This window comes from Halichoeres trimaculatus, unplaced genomic scaffold (assembly GCF_033239565.1).
Source record: "Halichoeres trimaculatus isolate MK-OKI-2021-1 unplaced genomic scaffold, fHalTri1.1 fHalTri1_scaffold_9, whole genome shotgun sequence".
Lineage (NCBI taxonomy): Eukaryota > Metazoa > Chordata > Actinopteri > Labriformes > Labridae > Halichoeres > Halichoeres trimaculatus.
The window spans coordinates 7,487,687-7,507,074 of NW_027437188.1; the positions used below are offsets into that span (position 1 = coordinate 7,487,687).

The 19,388-nt window shown below is 40.6% G+C and overlaps 3 protein-coding genes across 4 annotated transcripts in view; all 3 read right to left on the reverse strand.

Annotated features, from left to right (window-relative positions):
- Nucleotides 1–6,973, reverse strand: part of LOC141798467 (TRPM8 channel-associated factor homolog) — a 35,093-nt gene extending 28,120 nt beyond the window's left edge. Inside the window, exon 1 of the mRNA XM_074680430.1 lies at nucleotides 6,800–6,973. The gene's annotated coding sequence lies outside the window, so the exon portion shown is untranslated. The remainder of the gene's footprint in view (nucleotides 1–6,799) is intronic.
- Nucleotides 1–19,388, reverse strand: part of LOC141798466 (TRPM8 channel-associated factor homolog) — a 38,298-nt gene that overhangs the window by 15,201 nt on the left and 3,709 nt on the right. For both annotated transcript variants that reach the window (XM_074680429.1, XM_074680428.1), the window contains exons 3-5: nucleotides 4,420–5,081; nucleotides 3,164–3,380; nucleotides 1,690–1,987 (exon numbers count right to left, since the gene is read on the reverse strand). In XM_074680429.1, the coding sequence (XP_074536530.1) occupies nucleotides 1,690–1,987; nucleotides 3,164–3,380; nucleotides 4,420–5,063 (1,159 nt within the window). In that variant the 5' untranslated portion in view covers nucleotides 5,064–5,081. The remainder of the gene's footprint in view (nucleotides 1–1,689; nucleotides 1,988–3,163; nucleotides 3,381–4,419; nucleotides 5,082–19,388) is intronic.
- On the reverse strand, nucleotides 8,321–19,269 carry LOC141797980 (TRPM8 channel-associated factor homolog). The gene is made up of 11 exons (XM_074679721.1): nucleotides 18,606–19,269; nucleotides 16,316–16,532; nucleotides 15,858–16,155; nucleotides 15,357–15,655; nucleotides 13,333–13,507; nucleotides 12,999–13,093; nucleotides 11,008–11,218; nucleotides 10,652–10,888; nucleotides 10,307–10,530; nucleotides 10,038–10,151; nucleotides 8,321–8,859 (listed from the first exon to the last, which is right to left on the reverse strand). Exons 1-11 carry the CDS (start codon nucleotides 19,247–19,249, stop codon nucleotides 8,617–8,619), a joined length of 2,757 nt encoding a protein of 918 aa, XP_074535822.1. The 5' UTR covers nucleotides 19,250–19,269; the 3' UTR covers nucleotides 8,321–8,616.

The following is a 19,388-nucleotide window of genomic DNA, read 5'->3' on the forward strand; positions in this document are numbered from 1 at the left end:
ATTAATGTTTGCAAAACCAGCGATAGAAATGCACTCAGGCTGTGATGGTGAACACTTTTGTGCATTTTGGTCCTGAGCCAACATTGTACAAGTGAGCTATTAAGGTTTTCATAAAGGGTCTGAAATGGTCAAATTTTGCGGTCATTTGTGGCCACGCCCACTGAGTTACAAAAAACCTTTTAAAAACTTTTCATCATCAGTGTTTGTAGCATAAACAAGCCAAGTTTGGAGTTGATTGGACGAAACTCTTGAGAGTAGTTGGTTGAAACACATACCCTGTAACTGTAATTCCTTCTGTTGCCATTTGGGGGCGCTGTACTTTCTGGTGAAATTAATGACATGGTTGCGTCTGGGCTATTACACTGAACATGTGTGTCTGTTTTTGTGCAGATCAGACATAGTTGAAAAAATGCAGAACTGTTAGCCCTTGTCCTGGCCACGCCCATTGTGATTCTATAAATGTTTTAATCACTTTTAATTATCAATATGTCTAGCATATAAAAGCCAAGTTGATCCCGTCTAATACCTTAGACTAATTTGTTCAAATACATACCCTATAAATCTTCAAAATCTGATGTTTAAGTCCAAACCACAAACTTCCTGTTCAGAATTCACCATGGTCATAAGAGACTTTTCTGTAGGTCTAGGCATGATAGTTACGCCTGCAAAATTTCAGGACTCTAGCTTAAAGTAGCCTGAGGGGCAACAGTTTTATGCCACTAGGGGTGCCATAGAGCTTTTTTTTTTTGCACTAATACTGGATTCATACATTTCACAGCCGACTAAATTTTGAGGCTAAGTGCGTTCACGTTAAGAGGGCCTTTTGACGCACCTGCGGTTGGCAGGCTCTGGCCCTAATAAAGCAAGACTGAATCACTTTGACCTGAAGGTATAAGCTGGAAGTGATGATTCAGTGGATGGTCTGGTTCATTTAAGATTTACCCACTGAGGGTTGGACTGTCTGCCTTTGATGATGGGACAGGTGAGTTTGTTAGCACTCTGTGTGATTGTGCCTTTATGGATCTGGTTTGATATCTTTGAGTTGAGTTCTCTAGCTGAGACAATAAGCTGTGCTGTCCTTATATTATTCAACAATTGTTGTGGTTCTTTTCTGTTTCACAGCCTTGTAGAATTCTTTACTAACTTCCTTGAGTACTGTTGTGCCATGTTTCTATCTCTGTGTGATGGTTGCCCTGCTTTCTGACAGCTCTTTGGCTTAATTAGAAACAAACCTGCCTGACAACATGTTTGACATGTCTAATGATTAATTTCATTTTGGGCACAACCCAAAGTTAGTCTTCTAAGCTGCTGGTATCTGGACATACATTTGTTGTTCATGTCTGTTGATCAGCTTTTGGTTATTTTGTTTTTACCTTTGTGGTGTTATTCTGATGAGTCTGGACAATCATGGACCCAGGTTTTGTTTGTCTTAAAAATGCTTGTTTTATCAACTGAGCCTGGATGAGTACATCTTTTGTTTTTTTGTGTTTGCAGAATAAATCATATATTTTTCCTTATTTTTGTATGGTGGAATTTCTGTGATAAACACTATTGTATAATAACTCTGTATGAGAATCTCACATTGTGACAGGACATTAAATGTGTAAGAACACTGAAACAAAATCATCGTCACTTTGATGAGCATGCATTTATGTTATTCAGTCACATGTTATGAGTGCTTTATCATACCTGGAAAATCTGTGACGACTTTCTTCCGACGGTGTTTCTGTGCCCAGTACCAGGCATGTCCACCTATCACCAGACCTCCACCCTCTGCCACAAAGTCTAGAATCTCTGCTGCATGATCATCACTGCCTGCTGCGTTTACATACACACTCAGGTCCTCTCTGAAGCCAGATACCTTACACTGTAGGCCGGATTTGCTGAGAGTTCTGAGTGCAGATTTTACTTTAGGGGATATACCAATGACCCCCTGACGACCCTCATCCAACCAACGTCCAGCATTGCTCCAGAATTTAGACAGGCTCTGTTATAAGAGAAATATTGCAAGATAGTAAATTTTAATCATATTTATAGATTTAATTGCTGGTGACCAAAAGTTAATGTACAAAAGTTAGAGGTAAAGTTACAATATCAATTTAAAGTAGTGCTGTCAGGCGATTAAAAAAAAAAAATCTAATTAATTACGGGATTTGTAATTAATTAATCTAATTAATCTTATTTTAATCTTGTATCTGCTTAAGGTCCCAAAACAAAGAATTTGAATTCGAGGACATTAAAATCACATTAAAATACATTTAAAAAACCTTAAAAAATAAGGTGGGAATATATACAACACATTTTTAGGTACCCTGAGGCATAAGGAACAAATGAAAAAAGTGTTGGGGTTCTACCTTAACAAAATCTACACAGTACTGCACCTTAGAGAAGCTGATTTGATTTTTAGGACCGTTTTTGCTTCTGTCACATTTTACGCACTGTGGACTCAACTGTCACTGCAATATGAACTTCTATACTTCTATGAGGTCACGAGAACCAGGGCTAAAGGCTACAAACTGTGAGGAACTATGTACAAAACACTTAATTCAAGTCTTGGATCAAAGAAAAGTGAAGTATTTACATGTTTTACAGTTTTACATGCTCTGAACACACAAACTGTTGCTCATTGGTGCAGAGCAGCCCCAAGCTGAAACATGACAAGAGGGAGATGGAAGCAAATTTTTAAGGAATTCTTTAGATTTAAATACAGGGCAAATATTGCTCATTCAGAGCTTGTTCAAAGCAGTAAAGAGTGTAGATTTATCTGGTTTTTACAGAATTGAGCTAGAGCAAACGGTTGATTTTCTGCAGATTTTCAAAAAGGACGTGTGAATAAACGACACCTGGACTGTATCACTCTCGCTTCCCCCCTAAAGCATGTTGCTGACGTCATGTGTGATACATTCAGGGACCGTCGGAAATTTGAAAATCTAATGAGAACACCACTTTTTCTAAGTAGGACAAACGGTTTGTAAATGCCAGACATATGAAAATAAGTGCGTCTTTGAACGCCCCGTGGGTTTGGGATCCAGATTAATCTGCGTTAATTTTTAAAACGCGTTAATTTTTAAAACGCGTTAATTTGCGTTGTAATTAATTAATCTAATTAACACGTTAAAATGACAGCCCTAATTTAAAGATAACAAGACAACTTCATCTTTACCTCTCGCCCCAGAAATCCTTGATGAGAAATCACAATGACACGTCCCTGCCCGTAGTACGCTCCTGCAGCGAATGCCTGTCCACCCCCTGTGGTCCCGATGGGAAAAGCCAGGGGCCCATGGATCAGAATTTCGGAAAACAAGGAACCACCCTGCACGTCAAACTCTGGAACCCCATCCAGTAAGAACTCCAGGTCATCCTCAAAGTCTTTACCAATACTGTTTGTGACAAGAGGAGAGGAAGCTACAGTCTATTACAGTATCACAGTCAAGAACTTGTGCACACATCAGTAATTTCTTACTTTTAATAAAGACTTCTTTAGTTTTAGAATTCTCTGTATTTATTTCACCAGGAATTTATTTTGTTTCCACATAAGAAAGCTTAATTGAAGCAAGAGAGGCATTTATGCATTTCTGTTTAAAGTTTATGAAGCCCAACAATGGGACTTTATTGTTAATGGTGACTTTAACTTTGACCTTGAGTGAGGCGGAAAGGTGGAATTGAGGTGTGCTTGTTGCCTCCTAGACGACAGCTACAATGCACTTAGCATGCAATATAAGAAATTAGGTAAGTAGCACAAAAATTTTCTGTAACAAACTGTGATCAAATTCACTATCATTGTAGAAAAAAAAATAACAGGGTTGGAAAAGGTACCAGGACATTCTATCCAAGTAAAAGTACAGTGACTTTGATTAAATGTGACATGAGTAGGGATACTAAGTAACAGTTTGTGGATCTACTCACATGCAAGTAAAAATTAATTTATGCACTAATCATGAAAAAAGCATTAACCACCCCTTAAAAAACATTAACTCTTATATGAGACATTGGGGACTCATATGCAGCTGGCCTCTGGTGATACTATGTTTTTTTTCTTTTTGTACTCTCACAAAGTCTGTACACTTAAGAGTAAATCTGCTGTTCCTTTCGTTAAAAACTGCTTTTTGTCATTATTTTCCTGTCATGATTTCAATTGCTGCATGCCACTCCAACTCTGCACTTAATTTGTTCTTCATTAACTTCAATTGGTTGATCAATAGTCTTTAATTTACTGCTTGTGTAACTTGATGAGTGATTACAGCATAACTGCCTGATGACTCTCTAAACCTTAAAGTAAACAAGATATCTTTGCTTTTACATCACCAATAGCTTAAGGCATGGTGTTAATCTCCTGTGAAGAACTCATCAGGTTGTACCGTCTTTGCGTGGTGTAACATCTTAAATGTGCAATAAAATGAAGGTTTAGTGTACACTTACACCACAGCCATCCAGGAGGAAGGGATCTGCGGGTGGACAGGTATGCACTCAGCCACACCCTGATGCTCAGAGAAGTAGATCCCTGCCACACCAGACACCTTGTTCCCAGGAAACTGAAGCAGTGTGTTGACCTTTGGGTGACATGAAGCCCATTGCCATGACTGCCCAGCCATCAGCACTCCTCCTCCAGATTTCATAAATGCCACCAGGTCCTTTGCCTGCTCATCCACAGTGTAGGCAGTGGTCACATACACACCAGCCCCCAGGCTTTTATCAAAGCCCCCCACAACTTTGGTTTGGAAGCTGGATTTATTGAGATTATCAGCGACTGCCTTGACTTCATTGTGGACTGCCACAGACCGGTTGTTAGATCCATCTCCTCTCAGCCAGACCAAAGCGTTCTCCACCAAAGAAGGACATTTGGTCAGGTAGCTCTCATGACCAAAAATCACAATTCTTCCTTTGCCATACAGTGAAGCAGCCATAAGGACCTGGCCTTGTGTGTTCATTGCTATGGGAAAGGCATGGTCTCCGATCAGCACCAGGTCACAGGGAACACTGGTCCCACAGAGGTCCACCTCTCTTAAACCTCTCACCAGAGAGACGTAGGCCTCTTCATGGTGGTCTACAGGTGGACTAAACATGGTGAGAATGTGGAAGGTCTGGAAGTAAAAAGAAGAGGGGGAGAAAGGTAAGTCTGAGGTTAGCTGGTGAGGGTGAACAGATACACCTATAGGTGTCAGATGAGTCAGATGGGTGTTCTGGAAAAGTGAGTGCTAATAGAGATTACACATTAAAAGAAGAACTCCTGATGACTAATCCAAGTATTATTTAAAAAAAAAAAAAACATGGTCAAAAAATTTTCTTTCAAGATCAAATTAAACTGGGATAAAAATTGGTTAAGACTTCCATCATGACAAAAAACTGCACTAAAACATAAGTTACTTACTTTTTCTGGATGCTAAGTTGTCTTCAAGCTTGTGTTGACTGTGGCACAGCTGTGACCCAGACTGGCAACAAAACAAGACAACCTGACACGTCAGAGGAGGAAAGATAAATGAGGGCATGAACAGGATTTTGCATAAAAATGAGAACAGGAGGAGGTGGTTGAGCAAGTTCAACCAAGTTACAGACATTTATTGATGCTAAGATCAGACTCCAAAGAGCAGTCAGAGCAAACAGACAATGGACTTTCTCGTTTTTGTGGGTATGTTATTGAACGCACCCAGCGACACACCCAGGGTGTGCCTGTTTTAGAAACCTGTTTATTCTGACACATTATGTCAGTATTAGAGTCTACCCAGAGCACTTTGCACAGGGTATTGGATTAAACCAGCCACGTCATCCTAACAACACTGAGAAGTAGTTTTTTTAATTTAGTTATACAGATAAATCAGTAGCAACTCAGGAAGGATTCCTTTGTGTCCAAAGTAATCCACGCTAATTATTTGTAGAGCACATTGTATAAAACAATAGCATTTCTCTGACAGGCTGCACAGTAAAAACAATAAAACATAAAAGATCATAACAGAAGGACATGAAGAACAAAACAAGATTAACGCAGAATACAGGAGGCCACACCTTCCATGCAAAGTTAATCACAATAACTTAATCAGGTGAAGACTTAAAGCTTTTCTTTAGACCATCCTAAATCTTTTAGTTTGATTGCATGCAGTTTCGGTTAAACTTGAAGTTGTATAGTCCCTAATGGAAAAGTTAAAATAAATTATTGTAAGAGTTTCATATTTCCCTGTAAGAAATGCAACAAAATATTCATCAATTTCCTGTTATAATTTAAGGGCAGATTGTCTTCAAGAGAATGTACAGACGGAAAACAATATGTAAATGTAATTAACAGGTAATACCAAATAATGATAAACTTTATTTATATGGTATTTATATTCTTTCAAATAAAGTTGCGAAATGTTTTATTGATTAAAAATAAATAAAATAAATAAATATATAAATACATATAAATTAAATTAGAAATGAAAGGTAGACAAGATTAGAACCACAAAAATAACAATAGAACTAAACGATCACCTCAGGCATCAAATAGTAAGTAAATGTTAAAGTAACAGGGACTTGACCCTGGACTGCATTCGTTTTTGGGTTCTTCCAACATAAAGCTACGATTCATTTTCGTGAATTGATGGAAACCTAACCTGACCTTCCTTCAAAACGTGTTTTGCATGTCAGTCAGCGCATTCATAATGAACAACCCGTACATGTAAGCTGTAAAGTAAAGAGGGAGGTGACGAACAGGAAATTCCTACTTATTATTTAAAGAAAAATTATACATCCGCTTTGCTTTAACTATCTTGAGTTTTTATATTACTTTCTATTTGCTACATAATGTTTTCTTTCACCTTTTGCTTACCTTCTTGTCCTGAAGTGACAGACTGGGTGGGGGAGGTCATAGTGAGTCACTCACTCACCGCTCACAGCGTCTCATAACCCAAACAAATACGAACATTTTAATGCTTTTGCTATCATAAGTTTACTCCAAGATGACTCGGCAGTTCTCTGAAATACATTAGTGGTCTCATTAACATTCAACACTAAACGCCGAATGGTTGAAAAGTGAACCCCGGAGAAAGAAAACGGGAACAATAAATTAGGAGAAGTTTCTGAACGGGTTTATTTTTGGACCGCGTACATTACAAAAATAATTCCCCCGTTTTTTTTCCATTTTTTTTTTTTTTTTAACTTCTCGACTTCCTGACGCAGTTCAGCAAATTGAGACGAAAGGGACCCAGCTTTGGAAAGTGATTAATTTCTGCTACCTGGTCAACAGAAGATGTCTTATAATCAGTGTTCGCGCAGGCAGGGCTGAAGTAAACGGCTAAAGGCAAGACGTGTATTTATAGAGTATTATGTGCTATTCACTCGGAAATGCTGGCACATCCAGCTACAATAGGCTTTCTACATGTTGTCATCTGTCATCTGACACTGGCTTGAGGGCAGTAGAGTATCATGATGAGGCTTGTGACTAGTGCTGAGCTGTACACGGTTGTCTTTGATACATTGATGGATTTTTCAATTTTGTTTATCTTTTTTTTTTTTTTTCATTTGATTCATTTGTTCCATAAATTTTCAGTTTTTAGTTGAGATTTATGCCCAAACTCAAAAATGGCATTACAGCCACTTCCAATTCCTTTTCTGCTTGACTAGACCAGCAGATGGCGACATTGTTACAGAATACGTAGAGTCTGGTCCAAATCTCAGGTCAATGTTTCAATAGAGCAACAAACCTTAAGGTTTGGATACTCAAGTGAAACATGCTTTTTTCTGTTTTATTATAATAATAATAAAAAAAGGATAAACATAAATATTCTTCTCACAATTTGAATTTGATCTGACCTTGATCCTCAAATCTTTCCCTTTGTTGTAGCCCTGAGTGATGTTTAGGTGTGTGTGTTTTTGTCTGTGCTCTTCAAGATTCAGAAAAACAGATTCTGACTTTTGCCATCTCAGTGAGTCAGCTCTGATCTTGGAGGGTTTGAACAATCACTCACACTCAGAGGATTTGGTCTCATTGATGTGAATCTGTTTTTTTTCTGCATCCCTGACTACTCTTGTCGTTTCAGAAACACTCAATAAAAAAATAAATAAGCAGAGTAAACAGTCAACAGTCATTGCAGTCTTTTTTATTGTCAGTTAATGCAAATATCTGTAGTGAAATAATAAAAGCTCCAATTCTTTTTAAGTCTGAGTAACTTTCTGTTACACTGTGGAGCAGAAAAAAGGTACAATGAAGGAAAATTAACAAAAAATTATATATATATATATATATATATATATATATATATATATATATATATATATATATATATGTATCAGAGAATTATAATTACAACCCTTTTTTGTCATAAACAACTTTTCAAGGTTTTTTGGGGTATTGTAATGAAACCACAAAAAGTTCAGAGAGATCACCAAGAGCTGGCATTTAACTCAAAGGGTAAATTTAGCTCAATTCACTCCGTTTTACAACATTTATCTGCATGTAAGTAATAGAATATCATTACATGATATGCTAACAGATCTTAGAGAGGGTCAAATAACTGTGAGGGATGTGTGATCTATAGTGCTGTTTGAAACAAGATCTAATCTTTTTGTGAATTTGCCCCTAAAGTTCAAATATTTGGTTGTCAGTGAACTCCTCCCTCTCCTCTTTTCTCTGCAGCAGTCTGAAGCTCAGTTGTACTTGACCATGGGATGGTCATCCCAGGGGGGCAGCTTTGAGAGCTTCTCCTCTGTCTTCGTTTCGATTGGCCAGCCCCAGGCCTTGAAGAATCCACACAGGTTCATGTTCACGGTCTGGGAGAAGGTCTCAGCGTACAGGTTCATCTTTCCTGGGTTATCCTGTGGGAAGTTGCTGATCTTGTGATAGGCTGCAAACACCTTCTTAAAAGCATCCCAGCCAAACTTTTCCTGGAGCTACAAAGAAGAAAACAAAGGTGTGTGAGATGCATTCAACAGGTCAGGAAACTATAGTCACTGAAAGTGTCATAAGCTAACAGTCACTTTTTCAACTTATCACCTTCAGTGCATGTTGTTATTTAGACTAGAGAGATACACACATTGCTCTCACTCATGAATCTATGTTTAAAAATTTGCATTCTTGAGAAATGTCTCCATTAAATATTATTAAACTTTGATGTAACAATTTTATCCTAACATCATATTTCTGATTAGTTTAAAAGAAAAGGATAGCTTTACTTTATTTACACTTTGTTGTAAATTTCACAGACCAAAATAGGAATAGTAATAAGGCTTGACTAAGGATCAAATTTTGTGGGTTTACTGAAGATGCTGTACACAGTTCACATCTCTGATCAAACTTAAATGGACTGTCCTTGATCCTCACCAGACTAAATCAACATGATTTATCTTGTGCAAACAGTTTTAAGTAAAAGAATTTTGTCCTGCCAAGTACTGTATCTGGTTTAAAAATAAAAATAAAAACAGACTTGTTGGCCTTTTCCCACCATGATAACCTCATACTTCTTGAAGTGACATTTTGGTACAATCGAGATTATATTTCACATGTTTTTAAGTGACTGAAGAAAATAAATCAGGATAGAAGACTCATTTTAGTCAACAATTGTGATTTTAAAAAATGTTTTCATTTCAATAAACAAATTTCTATCTTTACAATCTCTGTGACATCACCCATCTGTTCCTGAAACAGGGAAATAAAGCTAAAAGGTGGATGCAGCCTCTTTGGATATAACGCTGGCTTTGAGCTTCTTGTCTAACAGTTATAGAGGCTGTAAAAATGCTTTTTAATGCTGACCTGCTGTTGGTGGTTTAACAATAACTCACACTCAGAGGATTTGATCTAAATGATGCTGACCCTCCATGTCAGCATGGTGAGTGCTTTGAAAGAGGCCCAAATTGACTCTTTAGAGCTCCTCCCTGATTGGTCTGAGGTAAGGCTACCAGCCCAATTTCAATCTTGGTCCATCCTCAGACACAGACGGAGCTACTGCCACCCAAAATAAACTCATTTAAATGAGAGATGAAAATCCCCCTCACAAAGTAAAAAAATAAATATTTTTTTCTTTTCTTTTTGTTTTGTTTATTGCTGAATAAAAACAAAACCTTACTCTCACCTGCATATATGTCTCCAAGGCTGTCCACACGCTCCAGCTGCTGAGTTTCCTTCCTCCCTCGACATACTCCTCGATTCGTTTGGCTCGGTTTACAGAAGTAATACTACAATGAGCCTTCAGAAGAAGAAATTATGTGATGTAAAACTATGTCATCCCTGTAAAATTTAAGATGTTCCACAAAATCTGACCATAAAGGAAAAAGTGTTCTTCCATTTCATCTTTTCTTGATATAAAAGTTGCGTCAAAATGCACTTGAATAATTAAATTACCTTCTCCCGGCCTATTCCAAGCACAGTTTCATGCACATACACAGACCACAGGTTGCATGTACACTCTGTGGTGTGAGGTGGGAATTCCCAGCAGCCCCTCTGTTGGTTGTGCCCCATTTCATGAATGGAACCCCACAGGCCTTTAGTCCGAGCGTGTTCCACGCTGACCAGTGCCGCTGCTGATGCCTTATGCATCATAATAGGATAACCTGCATGCATCCAACCTGGGAGGAGAAACAGAATGTTAGGATTCATTTCTGCTATTTAAAACATGCAAAAAACAGTTTATTAATTGATGTACAAGTATAAAGATGAATCCTGAAAAAGAGTCAAAACCAAGCTCACCATGAGAAATCTGCACGTCTGCTACAAAGCGCTCTTTACGTGGAAATTTGTGTGGAATGGAAGCCAGGTCAGCCATGGCCTTCATTATGTCGTCCCAGTGTACTGCCAGCTCATCAGGGCGGTCCAGGTTTCTGACAACTTCTGAGGGTACTGTTATGATGAGGTTGGCAAACTCCAGCTCTGCCCAGGGTGAGGGGGCTGTGCACAGGACTGACCACTCAGCTGCTGTGGTCACACCTGAAAAGAACACCAGGGGGTTGAGCAAAGATCATGTTTAACAGTTTAGCCTTGAAGTTTGCCTTCTTCACACTGGCCTGAAATCTAAAACAGCAAAAACACATCAGCAGCAGACTCACCAGATTTATAGTATGGTGCAGGTACAGCTATCTGCACGGTGACCTCTAACCCCTCCTCTTTGGTTTTGGGTGGAGCTACCAGGTAGATGAGTCCGCCCCACAGGTTCCACACCTGCAGCATCGCTGAGTCAACAGGAAATCTCACATGAACACATGGTGCTCTCTTCAGCACATCGTTGTTCAGCCTGTCAGTTTGACAGCCTATCTGGATCTGAGGATGACATGAGTCATGTGTCACTGATTGTGAATTTGTTCAGTGAATATCAAAATTCAAAACTGGAGAGATGGATATGGTATTGACTGTGGTACTTTCAGAGTGAATATTGTTTAGTGGTGTGGCCCGAGACATTTGTCTATCACTCTTAAAGGGGACATATCATGCCGATCCCTGATTTAATACTTACATATAATATAATAAATTTGAAAACAAGACCTTTCACCCCCTGAATTTTCAAAAAATGAGATATTATATTTTTTCTGATATTCTAGAACGAGATTTGATGCCTCTGAAAATAGGTCATTGCCAGTTGGCCGCGAGATTTCGACCGTTGTGACGACACGAGGATCCTTTCTTTTTATTGGAGTAATCTGATAAAGCAGCTCCTCCTGTGTGAAGTCAGTCACACAACCGCCACCGAGGGATACACCCACCAAGAGCCGAGTATAAATAAAGCTCCCTGCAAGCTTTGGCTAACTTGACTGAGTGCTGGATGCAGGAACTCTGCTCTGCTGAGCAGCTCGGCTTTACATGGTGAATTAGCAGTTAAAACACTATAGTTTTAGCAAACGTCATAATACTTGTGAGACTGTGATATTTGCATGCTTGTTCTGACATGTACTGTGAACCTGGACCACAATAATGCTGCGGGAATAACATAGCGACGAACTGACGGTAGAGGCGATCTTTCGACTACACTTTCAGCATGATGGATAAAACAGAAAGAGAAAAGTGAAGGAGCAGGATGGAGCCCTGTTATAGAAATAGTTTATTGGTGAAGTCTGCCTATATTTCCACGTATAAACTATACATGTTACAGTACCGGTTTGACTCATCACACTGAAGCGTCCTGAGATGATCTGTGTCCAGGTGGATTTTCTTCCTCCTGAGCTGCAGAACCGTCCGGGTCTGACTCGGGGTCCAATACAAAAGGACGTATCCTACACTCTGCCATTTTGTGAACAATATTAATGCCTTAAGGTGAAGTTTTGTCAAACAGCAAACTCGCTCGGTAAATACTGCCATGCTGCAAAAACCGCCCCCTGGCTCTACCCCCTCCGCCCCTCTGATAGAACTGACCAATCAGAGCACAAAGGGCTGTGACGTTGTGAGGTTACTGGAGGTCATTCTCCAAACGGAGCGTTTCAACGAGATCTTCAGAATGGTCTAAACTGAGGATATTGAGAACGCTATTCAGGGGCAATGAAGGAACTAAATGACTTGTACTGAGGGCAGAAATGCTTTACAGGCATCCTAGTCTGGCATAGTGAAAAGGAGAAACAAGCATGATATGTCCCCTTTAAAATCATCAACCAATCAAAATCAAGGGGACAAGACTTCTGATGTCAAGAAAAAATAAATACAGAGGACAAGTAGCCACACTTGTGTTTTTCTGAGTGTAACATTTTTAGTTGTGGAGCATAGACTGTATAACATCCATGATGTCACCTCTATTTATGAATCAGAGTTTTGAAGAAAATCATCTTTGGGACCAAATTGAAAATGCTGTCAAAAGAGGCGGGTTTTGAACCTCCTCACCTGAACTGCAATGAAGCGTCAACCTGTTAGTCAGGTGAGCTGTGCCTCTGATTGGCTGAACACTTGATCTTAAAATCTTCTGAACTGCTCAGCAATATAAACCCCCCCCCCCCCCCCCCCCCCCCAAAATGTGTAAGCTGATAGATGTGTAAATGTCTTCATTTCTCAGCCCTGTAAGTGTCCTCCTGACAGAAACCCCATGAGGTGATGCTGAAAGAAAGTCTGTGTGCAGTACCTTCCATCCCTTCTTCAAAATCTTCTCTGGGAGCGCCACATGGGTCCTCATACCAGGAGACAGGTAAAGACCTGTGCTCACCCACTCCTCCCCTCCTTACACGCACACGCACACGCACACACACACACACACACACACACACACACACACACACACACACACACACACACACACACACACACACACACACACACACACACACACACACACACAGAGAGAGAGATTATATAGCCCTCATTATTACCTCAACACATTTATCTTCTTTGCTTCTGAACAGTTTTGGACAAAAGCTCATAAATGCTTTCCATGTTTGTCTACCAGCGTGACTCCTAACCTGCTGTGTCAACATTCACCACAACCTTGTGGTTATGGACAACTGGCAGCAAGGGATTGTTCTTGATGAGGTGGGGCAGAAGGGCATCAGGATTTGGGCAGGCCTTGTACACATCTGCCCCCACAGTGAGGAGCAGGTGGTCTTTGGGACTCTTGACAGGGCAGCTGTCACAGACCTTAAAAGAATAAAATGATGTACAATAATAATAATATTATATATTATCAGAACAGTATCATGGTTACTAAACACTCATCGGTCACTTTATTAGGCACACCTGTCCAACTGCTCATTAATGCAAATTTCTAATCAGCCAATCACATGGCAGCAACTCAATGCATTTAGGCATGTAGACATGATCAAGACTAGGGATGGGTACTGAATTAGGTACTTTTATTAGTACCGACCAAGTTCCGTCAAAAGTACCGGATGCCGATTCACGTAAAACCAAAAGGTACCATGTTTAGGTACTTAAATGCATCCTTGTGACTGGGACTGTGAGGGAGTGGAAGAGTAGGTGAATTTCCATGCTGAACATGAACACAGCATTGCAAGGTTTTATATAGAATGTAGAATAGAATAGAATATTCTTTATTGATCCCCCTAGGGGGAAAATTTTTTGCCACAGCAGCTCACAAAAAAAGTGCAGCAATGGAATAAAAATAAAAATAGAATGAGTATAATAGAATATAAAATTAAAATTTAAGAAATATAAGAAATATTGAAGAAAATATATGTTAAATTGATATTTTTATGTTTCATTGTTAAACAAATTGATATTTTTACTACATAAACACAAAAAAGTACCAAAAAAAGGTACCGTTGAGTACTAGTACCGATTGCCAGGTACCGGGCTTCGGCACTGTAGTGTTCCAAATGTGAAAGGTACCCATCACTAAGCAAGACGATCTGCAGCAGTTCAAACCGAGCATCAGAATGGGGAAGAAAGGTGATTTAAGTGACTTTAAACGTAGCATGGTTGTTGGTGCCAGACGGGCTGGTCTGAGTATTTCAGAAACTGATAATCTACTGGGATTTTAACCCACAACCATCTCTAGAGTTTACAGAGAATGGTCCCAAAAAGAGAAAATATCCAGTGAGGGGCAGTTCTGTGGAACAAAATGCCTTGTTGATGCCAGAGGTCAGAGGAGAATGGACAGACTGGTTGGAGCTGATAGAAAGGTAACAGTAACTCAAATAACCACTGGTTACAACCGAGGTCTGCAGAAGAGCATCTCTGAACACACAACATGTCCAACCTTGAGGCAGATGGGCTACAGCAGCAGAAGACCACACCGGGTGACCCTCCTGTCAGCTAAGAACAGGAAACTGAGGCTACAATTCACACAGCAACACCAAAACTGGACAATAGAAGATTGGAAAAACGTTGCCTGGTCTGATGAGTCTGGATTTCTGCTCCACGTTCAGATGGTAGGGTCAGAATTTGGCCTCAACAACATGAAAGCATGGATCCATCCTGCCTTGTATCAACAGTTCAGGCTGCTGCTGCTGGTGTAATGGTATGAATGATATTTTCTTGGCTCACTTTGGGCCCCTTGGTACTAACTGAGCATGGTGTAAAGCCCACAGCCCACCTGAGTATTGTTGCTGACCATGTCCATCCCTTTATGAGCACAGTGTACCCATCTTCTGATGGCTACTTCCAGCAGGATAACGCTCCATGTCATAAAGCTTGAATCATCTCAGACTGGTTTCTTCAACATGACGATGAGTTCCCTGTACTCAAATGTCCTCCACAGTCCCCAGATCTCAGTCCAATAGAGCAGCTTTGGGATGAGGTGGAACAGGAGATTCTCATCATGGATGTTCAGCCGACAAATCTGCAGCAACTGTGTGATGTTATCATGTCAATATGGACCAAACTCTCTGAGGAGTGTTTCCAGTACCTTGTTGAATCTATGCCACCAAGGATTAAGGCAGTTCTGAAGGCAAAAGGGGGTCCTAGCAAGGTGTACCTAATAAAGTGGCTGGTGAGCGTACATTTAAATGTGGTTTTGTGTACTCACTTGAGGCAAGCCAGATGTTTTGAGGATTTCTGTGAGGCTGGAGAGAACCTGCGAGTAGGAGCAGCAGTCACAAGAGTTCATGTGCAAAAAGTTGGAGCAGTCTTGGCCCAACTTTTTCAGTTTCTCCTCGTCCTCCTTGCTCAGTTTTTCCCCCTTGGTAACATGGCCAGCAAAGCGGCGAAGCAGTTGGCGGAAGTGGTAGTTTTCTTTGGCCTTGCTGGGCTCAGGAGTCTTGAACACACCTCCTTTGATTGTTCCAGCCAGCAGGGTCAGGCCCATTTTGTTCAGGATATGATTCCCTGAAAGAAATAACAGCACATCTGATCTGAAAAACAAAAATAAATAAAACGTCTCGATACGAAGACTATGTCCATGTTTTATACCGTCCATGTGACAAAAAACATCTTATTATAACTCTAAATTATTGGCTTTGATAAGGATGCTTGAATGTTATTTGATCATGGATACATCTCAGTCACATTCTATGAGTGATTATCATACCTGGAAAATCTGTGACGACGTTCCTCCCCTGATGTGTCTGTGCCCAGTACCAGGCATGTCCACCTATCACCAGACCTCCACCCTCTGCCACAAAGTCTTGAATCTCTGCAGCATGATCGTCACTGTATGCTGTGGTCACATACACACTCAGGTCCTCTCTGAAGCCAGATACCTCACACTGTAGGCCGGATTTGCTGAAATTTTTGAGTGCACATTTTGCTCCTGGTGCTATACCAATGACCCCCTGACGACCCTCATCCAACCAACGTCCGACATTGCTCCAGAATTTAGACAGGCTCTGTTATAAGAGGAATATTGCAAGATAGTAAATTTTAATCATATTTATAGATTTAATTGCTGGTGACCAAAAGTTAATGTACAAAAGTTAGAGGTAAAGTTACAAAAAGATTAGTTTTAGAACAGTCAAATACAGAGCATTAAGACAACTTCCTCTTTACCTCTCGCCCCAGAAATCCTTCATGAGATATCAAAATGACACGTCCCTGCCCGTAGTACGCTCCTGCAGCGAATGCCTGTCCACCCCCTGTGGTCCCAATGGGAAAAGCCAGGGGCCCATGGATCAGAATTTCAGAGGCCAGGGCACCACCCTGCAGGTCAAACTCTGGAACCCCATCCAGTAAGAACTCCAGGTCATCCTCAAAGTCTTTGCCAATACTGTTTGTGACAAGAGGAGAGGAAGCCACGGTCTATTACAGTATCACAGTCAAGAACATGTGCACACATCAGTAATTTCTTACTTTTAAAAAAGACTTCTTTAGTTTCAGAATTCTACCTATTTATTTCACCAGGAATTTATTTCGTTTCCACATGAAGAAGCTTCATTAAAGCAAGAGGGGCAGCCTGAATAATTTATAATTATTTATCAAAAACTGTTTTTTTTATCTTTTGCACATCAATTGATGATTACAATGTAAGTAGCAAAGATTGTGTCCAAAATTTGGATATAGTTACTGTGACATGACGCACTGGTTTCTGTTCAAAGGTTATTAAGACTTTATCGGTAATGGTAACTTAAGCTTTGATCTTTGACCCTGAAACAGGCAGAGAGCTTAAGGTGTACACCAACTAAATATTGTCTCTCTCCCTTGTCTGTCATTGCACCTCTACATGTAGACACAAAAACAGCTGCCGCTAACAGTTTTAGATTTGATAAACCACTCTGCGGGCGCTAAACGATTCCATTTGCATCTCCTCCCCCCAGAATTTGGCACTGTCAGATGATCTGCGTATATTGTACATATTCATGGAGGCAAACATGCTAAATGGATTGCACCTGCTATTTGCTCATTTGACGAGGCAATCCTTGGTGCACCCAGTAAGTCAATCAGCTTTTCAAGCCCTATCGAGTTTGCACATGTTTTTACAGCCGTAAAGGTCCCATATTATGCTCTTTTTCTACAGTTTAATATGGATCATTGATGTCTTCATGAAATGGTAGTAACATGTTTTGGTCCAAAAAGCCAATAAATCAAGCACAGCAGCATTGTTTCCAGGCTCTCATAGCCCCTCTGTTCAGAATGGTCTGAATTTAGTGGGCGTGACCTTCATATGTAAATGAGCCACCATTGATACCGCCCCGCTCTTCCGCTCACACCGTTAGGGGTGGAGCACAGACTTTATAAAACATGGATGTAGTCTCCCTGACATTGCTCGTCTGTCTCTGAAACAGAAAATAAAGCACATCGGCTATGGCGGCCATATTGGTAGTGGCAAGGGCTTCGCGTACAGCTATAGGGCACCTGTCAGTCCCATGACCCTGAGCTGTGCCTCTGATTGGGTGAGCTCGGGATCTTAATAGCCACCCCCCCCCCCGCGTGTACAGTGTGTGTCAATAGTAAAGTTAGCAATTCAGACAGGAGACATTTTTTGAACCAGGCTGTAAATAGGTTAATTTCTGCTTTGAAAACAGCTTTTTTTGGCTTGGTGTGTATATGACTTCTGGTACTTCCGGAGCCAGCCTCAAGCGGACACTCAAGATACATCCGATTTTAGCACTTTCGCATTGTCTCATGGTCTAAGACCACTTGGGATGGACGAGTACCGGTGCCCTGTGTCTGCGAATACCAGCAGCTGATACTCGAGGCAAAAATATTTCTGTTGAGTAAGTCTTCCTTGCCAGTAGTTGGCGCTACATTGCCAAGGTTTGATACCATGGCAAATGTGCGTCATATCCTGTTCAGGCAATAAAAATGAACCAGGGACAGTTAACAGTTAAACTGTTTTTTTTTGCTCTTCAGTTTATCTAAAAAAAATCACTTGAACTCTGACCATTGTAAAAATTTTTGCTGAGTTTGTTACTTTAATAAAAGTAATCACAAACTCAGCAAGAGTTGTTGGTGTGTTTTTTGTTGTTTTTCACTTAAGAGTAAATCTGCTGTTCCTGTCGTTAAAAACTGCTTTTTGTCATAATTTTCCTGTCTTGATTTCAATTGCTGCAAGCCACTCCGACCTGCACTTTATTTGCATGAAAGGTGTATTCTTCATTAACTTCAATTGGTTGATCAATAGTCTTTAATTTACTGCTTCTGTGACTTGATGAGTGATTACAGTATGACTGCCTGATGACTCTCTAAACCTTAAAGTAAACAAGATATCTTTGCTTTTACATCACCAATAGCTTAAGGCATGGTGTTAAACTCCTGTGAAGAACTCATCAGGTTGTACCGTCTTTGCGTGGTGTAACATGTTATAAATGCGCAATAAAATGAAAGTTTAGTGTACACTTACACCACAGCCATCCAGGAGGATGGGATCTGCGGGTGGACAGGTATGCACTCAGCCACACCCTGATGCTCAGAGAAGTAGATCCCTGCCACACCAGACACCTTGTTCCCAGGAAACTGAAGCAGTGTGTTGACCTTTGGGTGACATGAAGCCCATTGCCATGACTGCCCAGCCATCAGCACTCCTCCTCCAGATTTCATAAATGCCACCAGGTCCTTCACCTCTTCATCCACAGTGTAGGCAGTGGTCACATACACACCAGCCCCCAGGCTTTTATCAAAGCCCCCCACAACTTTGGTTTGGAAGCTGGATTCACTGAGATTATCAGCGACTGCCTGGACTTCATTGTGGACTGCCACAGACCGGTTGTTAGATCCATCTCCTCTCAGCCAGACCAAAGCGTTCTCCACCAAAGAAGGACATTTGGTCAGGTAGCTCTCATGACCAAAGACCACAATTCTTCCTTTGCCGTACAGTGAAGCAGCCATAAGGACCTGGCCTTGCTTGTTCGTTGCTATGGGAAAGGCATGGTCTCCAATCAGCACCAGGTCACAGGGAACACTGGTCCCACAGAGGTCCACCTCCTTTAAACCTCTCACCAGAGAGATGTAGGCCTCTTCATGGTGGTCTACAGGTGGACTAAACATGGTGAGAATGTGGAGGGTCTGGAAGTAAAAAGAAGAGGGAGAGAAAGGTAAGTCTGAGGTTAGCTGGTGAACATATACACCTATAGGAGTCAGATGAGTCAGATGTTTGAACTGGGCTGAAAAGAAGTTCAATTGTGGC